The sequence below is a fragment of the Salvelinus sp. IW2-2015 genome, linkage group LG6.2 (assembly GCF_002910315.2).
Source record: "Salvelinus sp. IW2-2015 linkage group LG6.2, ASM291031v2, whole genome shotgun sequence".
NCBI lineage: Eukaryota > Metazoa > Chordata > Actinopteri > Salmoniformes > Salmonidae > Salvelinus > Salvelinus sp. IW2-2015.
Genome location: NC_036846.1, coordinates 7,960,371 through 7,971,230, shown reverse-complemented (window position 1 = coordinate 7,971,230; position 10,860 = coordinate 7,960,371). Strand labels below are relative to the sequence as shown.

At 42.4% G+C, this 10,860-nt stretch overlaps 1 protein-coding gene across 1 annotated transcript; it reads right to left on the bottom strand.

Annotated features, from left to right (window-relative positions):
• Window positions 1–868: 868 nt before the first annotated feature.
• LOC111965770 (insulin-like growth factor-binding protein 7) lies at window positions 869–9,204 on the bottom strand. Its single transcript, XM_023990055.2, has 5 exons — window positions 8,713–9,204; window positions 4,910–5,037; window positions 3,018–3,125; window positions 1,819–1,945; window positions 869–984 (listed from the first exon to the last, which is right to left on the bottom strand). Exons 1-5 carry the CDS (start codon window positions 9,173–9,175, stop codon window positions 962–964), a joined length of 849 nt encoding a protein of 282 aa, XP_023845823.1. The 5' UTR covers window positions 9,176–9,204; the 3' UTR covers window positions 869–961.
• Window positions 9,205–10,860: the final 1,656 nt, after the last annotated feature.

Sequence of the window (10,860 nt, the reverse complement as noted above, 5' to 3'; positions counted from 1 at the left end):
AAATTCTTTAGAGTAAATAAATTCACAAAAACATAGAAAACTACATCAAAAAAAGACACTGCTGAGTTTGATTGAGCATGCATATGTGCAATTACATTGTGTGTGCGCACATACAGGAAACTGCCAAAATAATGGAAACCCCAACATAAAGTGTCTTAATAGGGCGTTGGGCCAGAACAGCTTCAATGCACCTTGGCATCGATTATACAAGTGTCTGGAACTCTTTTGGAGTGATGCGACACCATTCTTCCATGAGAAATTCCATCATTTGGTGTTTTGCTGATGGTGGTGGAAAGCGCTGTCTCAAGCGCCACTCSAGAATYTCCCCGTGTTCAATTGGGTTGAGATCTGGTGACTGAGAAAGCCATGCATATGGTTTTCAGGCTCATCAAACCATTGTGACCACTCGTGCCCTGTGGATGCAGGCATTGTCATCCTATGRGGGCATAGCCAAGGTAGCCAAAATAATGGAATGCCCAGCATTTTTATACATGACCCTAAGCATGATGGGATGTTATAAATGCTTAATTATGCCAGGAATAATACCTGCTTTCAATATACTTTGTATCCCTCAATTACTCAAGTGTTTAAATTATTTTGGCAGTAACTTGCACATTTTAAATAATGACTTGTGTGTGATGCCACTGACAAGAAAAATGTGTTTGAGAGGCCTAGATGTGTGTTGTGGATGTCTACGATGGTAACTTTCAATGTTGTGAGATGCAACGTTGATGCTTGTGCATACACAGTATACTGAGTATAACTATAAAAACTATGACTTGTTATCAAATAACAAATCAAGTATAAATATGATTGATGCTAATAGTGAGTATTGGTCCTCTTTCTCAGTCAGTGTACAGGTCTACTTGTGTCAGCGGTGGGATAGTTGGGGGTGGGGGGGCTTGGGGCTGCTCCCTCCTCTCGTGACTCCTTCCAGGAGTCCCTACTGTGCTGAGATGCCTTAAAGCTCATCATCCTTGGTCACTGGAAGAGACAGACAAGAACACGATGACAGATAAGTTAATTTATTAAAGAGGTAAGTGAATGTCTAGGGTAAGGGTCCTTAACTGGTCCTGTTTATAATAAATAATAATACTTAATTTAATTGTTAAAAGCGCTTTCTCAGACCCAAGGTGCAAAAAAAAAAAGAATTATTGGGTAAGACCTGAATACTTGGATTGGTTTTCATCAGATTGTGTCACCAATCTAGCCCTGCTTCCTTTTTAGATCACCGGTAATGAAGGAGAAGTGCTTAGATAGGATCTTGCACGATGGAGAGCGTGCCTTGGGAAAGGTTTGTTGTTTTTAATAGTATCCATCATCACAGACCACCAGGGATGGGAGATCATCTAAAGGTAGAGCTAACCTTGTTATTGTGATGGCGTTTTCACTCAAACATCCAGGTTCTTTCCCATGGAGCAAAGCTTTAAAGGCAGGTCAATAAAGTGCACGTGTCAACCCCAGTGACACGTGATGCCTTGTCGAGGCAACCATCTAGCCCTGTTGAGAGCCAAGCGATTTGGGCCGAGCCAAAAGCCAAAAGCAAAGCAGGCACTCCTAAACATGTCAGGACGGGATGGTCACCACGGGCTAGAAGTCACACACACACTGAATGTATGCATACATGCACAGACACACACACACAAAATGTACGTGTACAAGGACACACATGTACAGACACAGCATCAGGCAAACCTGAAGAGACAAAATCAATGTATAAAGGGTAGACATACCCTTTGGTGCCATGTTGTGTGGGTCTAGATTTAACATGAAACAAAGTAGAAATAAGAGTGCAATAGAACAGGGGTGCTTCAGTACCTTTCTTGACAGGGATGTCATCGATGGACTCCACCACGTGAATGGTGCCCACCGCTGAGGCTTCTCCCTTGGCGTTGACAGCGTGACACTCGTACGAACCCGCCTCTTCCTTGGTGAGCGGCGAGATCTGAAAAGCATGGCGACGGTGGTTATTACACCTTAATGTGATTTTTAGCAGAACACATGATGTGGTCTGCAGTAAACAAGCAGCTGCAAGGGGACACAAACACAGCCTCAAACTCTCCCTCCCAGCCAAACTCGGCTCCTTTCGACAGAGCACGGGCGCCATTTCAAGTGTTCAGGATTGTTTGCAGTTGTATAACTGCTGTCCAGTGCCGGCTTGCCCCTGTGTAGGCGTTTAGACATTTACTTCTCACAAGTACAAACATCTACAGTGGAAGATGGCAAATTAAGAAAGCATGGTAACAAATCATTGTGGAAGATAAATACCCTGAAATGAGATCAAGAAATTGAAAGAATTTGATGTTTGACAGCAGGGGAGCAGAATACTGAGAGTGAAAAGAAAGGGAAGAAGAAATAGATATAAATCTAACCACTGAACAGGGCCCACCAATGTTTTCTGTTCCTTTTCTGAGACATTGAAGAAGGAGTTTCATTTCTATTAAACTCTCTGTCATGTAGAGGCTCTGAACAGAACAAGTCAATGAGGAGCGTTGATGGATAACTTTGGAATATGCTTCAGGTAATATTTAAGCAATACGGCATGAGGGGGTGTGGTATATGGCCAATATACTACGGCTAAGGGCTGTTCTTAAGCATGATGCAACGCGGAGTGCCTGGATACACGCCTTAGTCGTGGTAGATCAGCCATATACCACAAACCCCCGAGGTGCCTTATTGCTATTATAAACTGATTAGCAACATCATTTGAACAGTAAAWWWWWTKTTTCTCATACCCGTGGTATTCCACGGCTTTAAGCCAATCAGCATTCAGGGCTCGAACCACCCGGTTTATAATTATAAATAAATTGCATAAATAATGGAATGTCAGCTATCTAATACATAACTCTTCCACCCTATGCTTTAATTTTCCCTTTATTAACTCTGTGTGTTGTCTTTGAGGTATTTGACTGATTTGTGTCTGTGGGGGAAGATCTACAAGTCTGTATGACAGCTAAAATATTTCAAGTAGTGTGCGTATCTGTGTGTTTATGTGTGTGTGGGCTGGTTGGACTCACCAGGACCCAGCCGGTGACCTCATGTTTCTCAGGTCCTCCACGGGTCTGAATGGCTAGGTTGTCTCTGTCTCCTGGAAGCAGCTCCATTCTCTGTTTTCCGCTGGTGACCTGGGAAACAACCATTAACTTCATAACTAACTAATCGAATCAACTCATTAAAAGCACACAGTGTGCGTGCAGCTGTGAAGCTGAAACCATTTGACGCTTCAGCTACTACACTCACGAGGCAACCAACTTAATCATGTTATAGTAGGTTTCAGTAAATTGCCCAATGTTATTTCAAGTCATCTAAAATCACATTCTCTTTATATGACCTAAGCTCAGACACTGACATCTACAGCTATAAAAACACATGATATAAGCAAAGAAAGCAAAGGCTCATCTGGGAAATCAGTGGACCACAAGAAAGTCTTGGTATGGAAAGATGGATGTAACTAACTCATGACATGTTCTGTTGGATTCAAACCATCCATCTTCAGTTATATTGTATCGAGCTCACTGACATGTTTTTCCTCTCTCTCTCCCCTCAAAGAGACGAAGTGTGAGAACCAGCTGGAGGTAAGTTTGGTCTGTTTTGGTGTGTAGAAGACGTTGAAGGTCACACACCAGAGAAGTCACTTAATTCCAGAGAGAAATGCCAGGGCGGTTGTGGGTTTGATTCCCACGGGGGGTCAGTATGAAAAGGTATGCACTCTGGATAAGAGCGCACCTGCTAAATTAGTCAAATGTAAATGTTGTAACATCTTTTGGCCTTTCTCTCTCCTTCACTCTCTCTCTCCGTCTCTCACTTATCTCACTCATCAGTTCTGTCTCCGTCTCCCACTCTTCCCCCTCAATTTTATCTCCCTCTCTCCCCTTTCCCATTCTTTTCCTCCCTCTTTCCCTCTCCCTCCCTATCTGAGGGGATTTTGAGGCAAGCTGAAAAGTGTTCTTCAGGAGGCCCGGACATTACTGTCTCCAGGCTCTAGTCCTCTACAGTAGATAAGACCTAACCCGGGCATAGTCATCACCTTCACTCTAACAGCTCAGCGTTCAACACCATAGTCTCGTCCAATCACTAAGCTAAAGACCCTGGGATTAAACACCTCCCTCTGCAACTGGATCCTGGACTTCCTGACGGGCCACCCCCAGGTGGTGAGGGTAGTCAACAACATATCTGCCATGCTCACCCTCAAATGGGGGCCCCTCCGGGGATTTTTTTCCTTCTCACCCATCTACACAGAATGCCCCATAATGACAAAGTGAAAACAAGTTTTTAGACATTTTTGCAAATTTATTAAAAATGAAATACAGAAATATCTCATTTACACACCCCTGAGTCAAAACTTTGTAGAAGCACCTATGGCAGCGATTACAGCTTTGAGTCTTTCTGGGTAAGTCTCTAAGAGCTTTACACAACTGTATTGTGCAACATTTGCCTGTTATTCTTTTCAAAATTCTTCAAGCTTTGTCAACTTGGTTATTGATCATTGCTAGACAACCATTTTTTGGTCTTGCCATAGATTTTCTAGTAAATTTAAGTCAAAATYGTAACTGAAGATTTCCCCTCTAACCCCTCATGTCCTGTGCTATTGTTTCAGTGTGGTGTTAACAATAGCGCGTTTCATATCCTCCATGGTCATATCTCTTTCATCCATTGTGTCCTCAACTATAGAGCCCAAATCAACAATCAGTTGAAGGGGACGTATGAATATCTAGACATAGGAAAATACATTAACAACCTACCGTATGTACAGTTATTTGGACCATCATACTAAACTAGACATGGGAGTGATTCTGATACCCGTATAGAAATGTTTTCCCAAAGCATGGGGCGATTGTCTTTTCTTTTGTACCATAACCTAGAAAAGTGTTGATTCAAATTTGAATTGAACATGTCCTAGTGACCTCACCGTTAGACCTCCTGGTACCTTCTTCCAGGTGATCACAGGGGTGGGGATTCCAATGGCCTCGCAGCTCAGGTAGACCTGGGAGCCTGTGACATTGTAGACCTCACCAGGGGCTGTCACAATGACAGGTGCTATAGAGGAGGAGAAGAAGAAAGAAAGAAAAAAAGGTGAGACAATTGAGTGGATTTAATATCTCCTTCAAATCAACCTGTAACATGTCTTTTTTTACCTTGGGCGGAATCAGAGAGAGCTCTGGTGTTATCCCCTGGGACAAGCTGGTACAGGATGGAAATGTCAGAGCAGGAATTCAATGTTCGTGTTCTGATTGATGCGTTGTATAAATGAGTGTGCGTGTTATAAATGAACAGATAGGGGCTCCAGTCCTTTTAGCCGTTCAGAAAATAATTCATGTGAATCTTACAGTAAGTGGTGAAGCTGATATAACATGGACCACATCAAGGAGTTTGGAGTTCATTCTGTTAGTTAGGAATTTGGTGAAATATTAAGCATACCTTCTCCCCTCGATTTTCTCATGCCAGTAAGAATTAGTTGAACATGACCTATGTTTGGTTTCTCAATGTGAACCTGGACATTACTGTAATTGCCTTTGAAACATTGGGACAGGCTTTATGCTGACTTGCACCAATTAAAACTCTATTATTAATTCTGAAAAACAAAGCTGGTAATCTATTTAGCTCAAACAGAATGATCTGTCATTTCTATGGGCCAAGAAAATAATTTGTGCAATTACATCACGTCACACTTCTGGCACATAATACTTTACATGCGATCCACAAGTGTGGACAGAAATGTAGCTTTASTGAAATGTTATTTTAGTTATGATGAATAGGCTTTGAATGGCAAGGGTTGCAAAGTAAGGGCCGCTGGAAGACCTATGGAAGATTGAGTATGTTGTCTTTTCAATTCTCTATACTCCAACCCAAGGAATGGATATGATATGATAATTAGGATCATAAATAAGCGCTGACTCATATACAGTTAAAGTCAGGAGTTTACATACACCTTTACCAAATACATTTAAACTCAGTTTTTCACAATTCCTGACATTTAATACTAGGAAAAATTCCCTGTTTTAGGTCAGTTAGGATCATCACTTTATTTTAAGAATGTGAAATGTCAGAATAATAGTAGAGAGAATGATTTATTTCAGCTTTTATTTCTTTCATCACATTCTCAGTGGGTCAGAAGTTTACATATACTCAATTAGTATTTGGTAGCATTTAAAATGTTTAACTTTGGTCAAACGTTTCGGATAGCCTTCCACAAGCTTCCCACAATAAGTTGGGTGAAGTTTGGCCCATTCCTCCTGACAGAGCTGGAGTAACTGAGTCAGGTTTGTAGGTTTCCTTGCTCGCACACACTTTTTCAGTTCTGCCCACAAATGTTCTTTTGGTTTGAGGTCAGGGCTTTGTGATGGACACTCCAATACCTTGACTTTGTTGTCCTTAAGCCATTTTGCCACAACTTTGGAAGTATGCTTGGGGTCATTGTCCATTTGGAAGACCCATTTGCGACCAAGCTTTAACTTCATGACAGATGTCTTGAGATGTTGCTTCAATATATCCACATAATTTCCCTTTCTCATGATGCTATCTATTTTGTGAAGTGCACCAGTCCCTCCTGCAGCAAAGCACCCCCCCCAACATGATGCTGCCACCCCCGTGCTTCATGGTTGGGATGGTGTTCTTCGGCTTGCAAGCCTCACCCTTTTTCCTCCAAACATAACGATCGTCATTATGGCCAAACAGTTCTATTTTTGTTTCATCAGACCAGAGGACATTTCTCCAAAAAGTACGATCTTTGTCCCCATGTGCAGTTGCAAACCGTAGTCTGGCATTTTTATGGCGGTTTTGGAGCAGTGTCTTCTTCCTTGCTGAGCGGCCTTTCAGGTTATATCGATATAGGACTCATTTTACTTTGGATATAGATACTTTTGTACCTGTTTCCTCCAGCATCTTCACAAGGTCCTTTTCTGTTGTTCTGGGATTGATTTGCACTTTCGGCACCAAAGTACTTTCCTCTCTAGGAGACAGAACGCGTCTCCTTCCTGAGCGGTATGACGGCTGCGTGGTCCAATGGTGTTTATACTTGCGTACTATTGTTTGTACAGATGAACGTGGTACCTCCATACGTTTGGAAATTGCTCCCAAGGATGAACCAGACTTGTTGATTTCTTTTGATTTCCCCATGATGTCAAGCAAAGAGGCACTGAGTTTGAAGGTAGGCCTTGAAATACATCCACAGGTACACCCCCAATTGACTCAAATGATGTCAATTATCCTATCAGATGCTTCTAAAGCCAGGACATCATTTTCTGGAATTTTCCAAGCTGTTTAAAGGAACAGTCAACTTAGTGTATGTAAACTTCTGACCCACTGGAATTGTGATACAGTGAACTATACGTGAAATAATCTGTCTGTAAACAATTGTTGGAACAATTACTTGTGTCATGCACAAAGTAGATGTCCTAACCGACTTGCCGAAACTATTGTTTGTTAACAAGAAATTTGTGGAGTGTTTGAAAAAACAAGTTTTAATGACTCCATCCTAAGTGCATGTAAACCTCCAACTTCAACTGTAGCTAGAGGCCCATGTTGTTTTGAATTCCGGTGAAATTTACTGTCACCAATTAAGTAAGGTCAACAAAATCCTCCCCTGAAACCACAGCCCTAGGCCTAGTCAACGAACCCTGAGAAAACAATAACAACTTGGAGTGGAGAGAGGAATGTTGGCCTTGAACTTGAACCTAACGTTATATTCACCTTGACCTATCTGAGAGCCTAAAGGGTGCAGCTTAAGTGGTGGTCTGACATCGCCCTGTTGTATATGGGCAAATTAGCAAGAGTCTGGGGCCTTTCGTGTGGCACGACTTTATCTGCCAGCTAGCCAGGTTTTTTCCTCCATTCTTTTTCCACGTCCTGAAACCTTTCGCCTGCCTAATCCAGAGCCGGCATGCAGTTATAATTAATCATGTGAAGGTTCAGTGAACTAGACACTGCTGGCTTTGCTTTAAACCAACAGGGCCTGTCTGTGTATTTGTAGGCGAGGCGCTGTCTGTTCAGGGCTATATGTACTATAGAGAGTGCCACCCCAGAGTGGAGACAACGGCTTTCAGCTTGTTCAGTGGCTGGCATTAGTTAGATCTGGTTGTTTTGGAAGGATTATAGAGATAGAGGATGATGTAAACCTTGTCCACACCCAGTGGATAGTGCCACAGATTTTCCATAGTTCTCAGTCAGTTCTTCTATCCAGTAACTAGAGAACACTCATGTCTCTGCATGGGTCCCAAGACAAATCAATGTATTGTGACAGGGATGTACAATAACAATGTAAGTTGATGGTGCATTGGACAGTAGTCTAATCAAGACCATTTAGAATCAGTTCATGCAAGGCAAACATTGACAACAGGTCATAGAGAGATACCATCCGTAGGGATCAATACATTAACATTATTTGCATTGTGTAAATGGTTATTGATTATGCCAGAAAGCTTATAGCAAGCATATCACACTTTAAAAAAACATAATACCTCTTACTGATCGAGGGGAAAGATTAGTCAAGATGAAAGTGACACCAACATGTAACACCAAAATGTAATGTCTAGGCCCCTTGGTGAACTATTGGCTATTAGGTCAGAATGTATTTGAGATGGATGAGAATTATTGTAGCGTGATACACCAAATCAAAACAGTTTTTCCAAAATATACAGAATTCAATGTCCACTAAACTACTACTGCGCTCTATATAATAAGTGGACCGTTATCTGCCGTTCCCCCCATTCTCACCTGTTGAGCATTTTCCTTTATTCAAAATCTTGATTTCAGGCTTCTCCTCGCTCACCGCTTTCAGGCTGGCAACTTTCAAGTCGCAACCAGTTTTATAAGTCACCCCATCGGAGCCACACACTTCGTAGTTGGTTTTGCAGGCGCAAACGCCGAGCTTTGTCTTTTTGTCCTTTTCGCTCTTTACGCACTCCAGTCCAGAGGCGCAACGCTTGGCTGTGACTCCGCGCCCCCCACATGGTTCCCCGGCTCCATACGCGCAAAGTGAACAACAACCGCAGAAGTCAAAAATTGTGCCAGACTTGCAGCCCTCCTTTGGTAGAGGGTCGCACAGGCTGGGTTCACACGTGCCACAGGTGCGCGGCACACGGTCCGCAGATGCGGACGCAAGTGACAACGATACCGCCACGGCGAAAAGCACCAACATGTTGATGTTGAGTTTATAGTGGTGGTTCTGTATTGCCATGGCTGTCTCATACAGTGTAAAGCACCGTACAGTTCTTATTAGCGATTTTGTTGAAGCTCAACCCCGCCCCCAAAATCCCCTCCTTTGACTTCCATGTCTCCATAAAAGTTTTGGTCTAAATCCCCATTTTAAATTGACTTTGCAATTAACCAAAAACACCACAGTTAATACAAAATAATGTTTTATTTTACTGAAGTAACTTCAACCCAATTACTTCAACTTTTTGAACACATCTGATATAATCAACAATTTATGGATCACATAATGAGATTCACATTCAATAAATAAACATTTTATGCAATTTACACTGGATGTTCAAAGTACAAATCTAGCATCCACTGATCATCCATGACTATGGTGGTCATCTTAAATACATTTCTTGCACATCATTTGCCAGTTACAATGCCAGTTAAAGTTGCATTGCCAGTTACATTCCTTAATCACAACACCAAGTTATCCTGGGTAGAACAAGGAGTGGTTGCCTTTCAAAGTAAGCATGCACGTACATGTTACAGTATACACCAGTCACATAGATATCTTGATACTGACTTGGTTAGTTAGATATGGACGTGTTGGATATGTCTGATTTTCTCTGATGGACCATGACCCATCGTGGTCCACTCTAGATCTCAGTTCAGTGGTCACCAACCCTTGTCCTGGAGAGATACAGGGTGTACAGTGCAGGTGTTTGTGCCAACCTAGCGCTAACACGTGATTATTCAGCTAATCATTAATACCTTGACTGGCTGAATTGGGGAAGGGGCTTTAGGGTTGATTTAGGATTRAAAGTCTTTTATCCACTATGAGATGGAAAACCGTTTTGACTCTATGTATTTGGAARCGAAGGAAGAAGCAATATCTCTGTAAGGCGTGTCTGAGTTGGAGYGCGTGGAGGGGATGCGGCACAGCCTCCGGAAGCGAGGCGAGCGCAGGAGCAGATTGTGTCCCAGTCCCACACAACTGGAGGTCAACCAATACAGAGTCATAGACTAGAGAAGAATGAGGAGGGCAAAATGATAGTGTGTCAATCTTTGGCATTCAGCATAGACAAATAAGCAGGTTTTAATTCTATACATAAAATAAAATTCAACTGGAAGTGAGGTTCATATGGGTAGCCCCTCAGAATCATATCTGAAAAAGCTTACGAAACATCACCCTACTAGAATAGATCTAAGTAAACCAAAGGTCAGGAATAGCCTCCGATTTTTTCAGTCTTCCTTGGAGGATTTCATGGGCCTACTCTCATGTGGACCAGTGTTTTGGGTTTCTCTTTGGCAGATCGGTTTCTTATGTAACGATCATGGTGCTCCGAAGGAAGACAACAAAATTACACTCCAGATTATCGAGACAGATTGGGGGGGGGGGGTAGATTGGGAGGATGAATCAGTGTACCTGGGAAAGAGCGAGAGAGGGCTTTCAAAACCAGAGAAGGCTATTCAGGGACAAGCAGGGTTTGTCTGTCGCAACATCTGTCCAACTATAAAATGTACAGCATGTGTGTGTGTGTATTTCTCTGAGTGTGTGTGTGTGTGTGTGTGTGTGTATCTTCCATATAAGAGAGACGTCCTGTGGACTTGGTGGAATTGTCACTAAAGTCGGGAGAAAACATCCTCAGTGTGTTTTCAGCTATTACCATTTAGGTGGGTACCATTGTGGAGGTTTACCAGTGGCGTCATCAGACACCC

Excerpts from the sequence above, each read along its gene's own strand:
- LOC111965770 (XM_023990055.2), bottom strand. The coding sequence starts at position 9,175 with ATGGCAATACAGAACCACCACTATAAACTCAACATCAACATGTTGGTG. Across the intron at positions 5,038-8,712 it reads TAAAGGAAAATGCTCAACAG|CACCTGTCATTGTGACAGCC; the intron begins GTGAGAATGGGG and ends CCTCCTCTATAG. Across the intron at positions 985-1,818 it reads TGACATCCCTGTCAAGAAAG|TGACCAAGGATGATGAGCTT; the intron begins GTACTGAAGCAC and ends TGTCTCTTCCAG.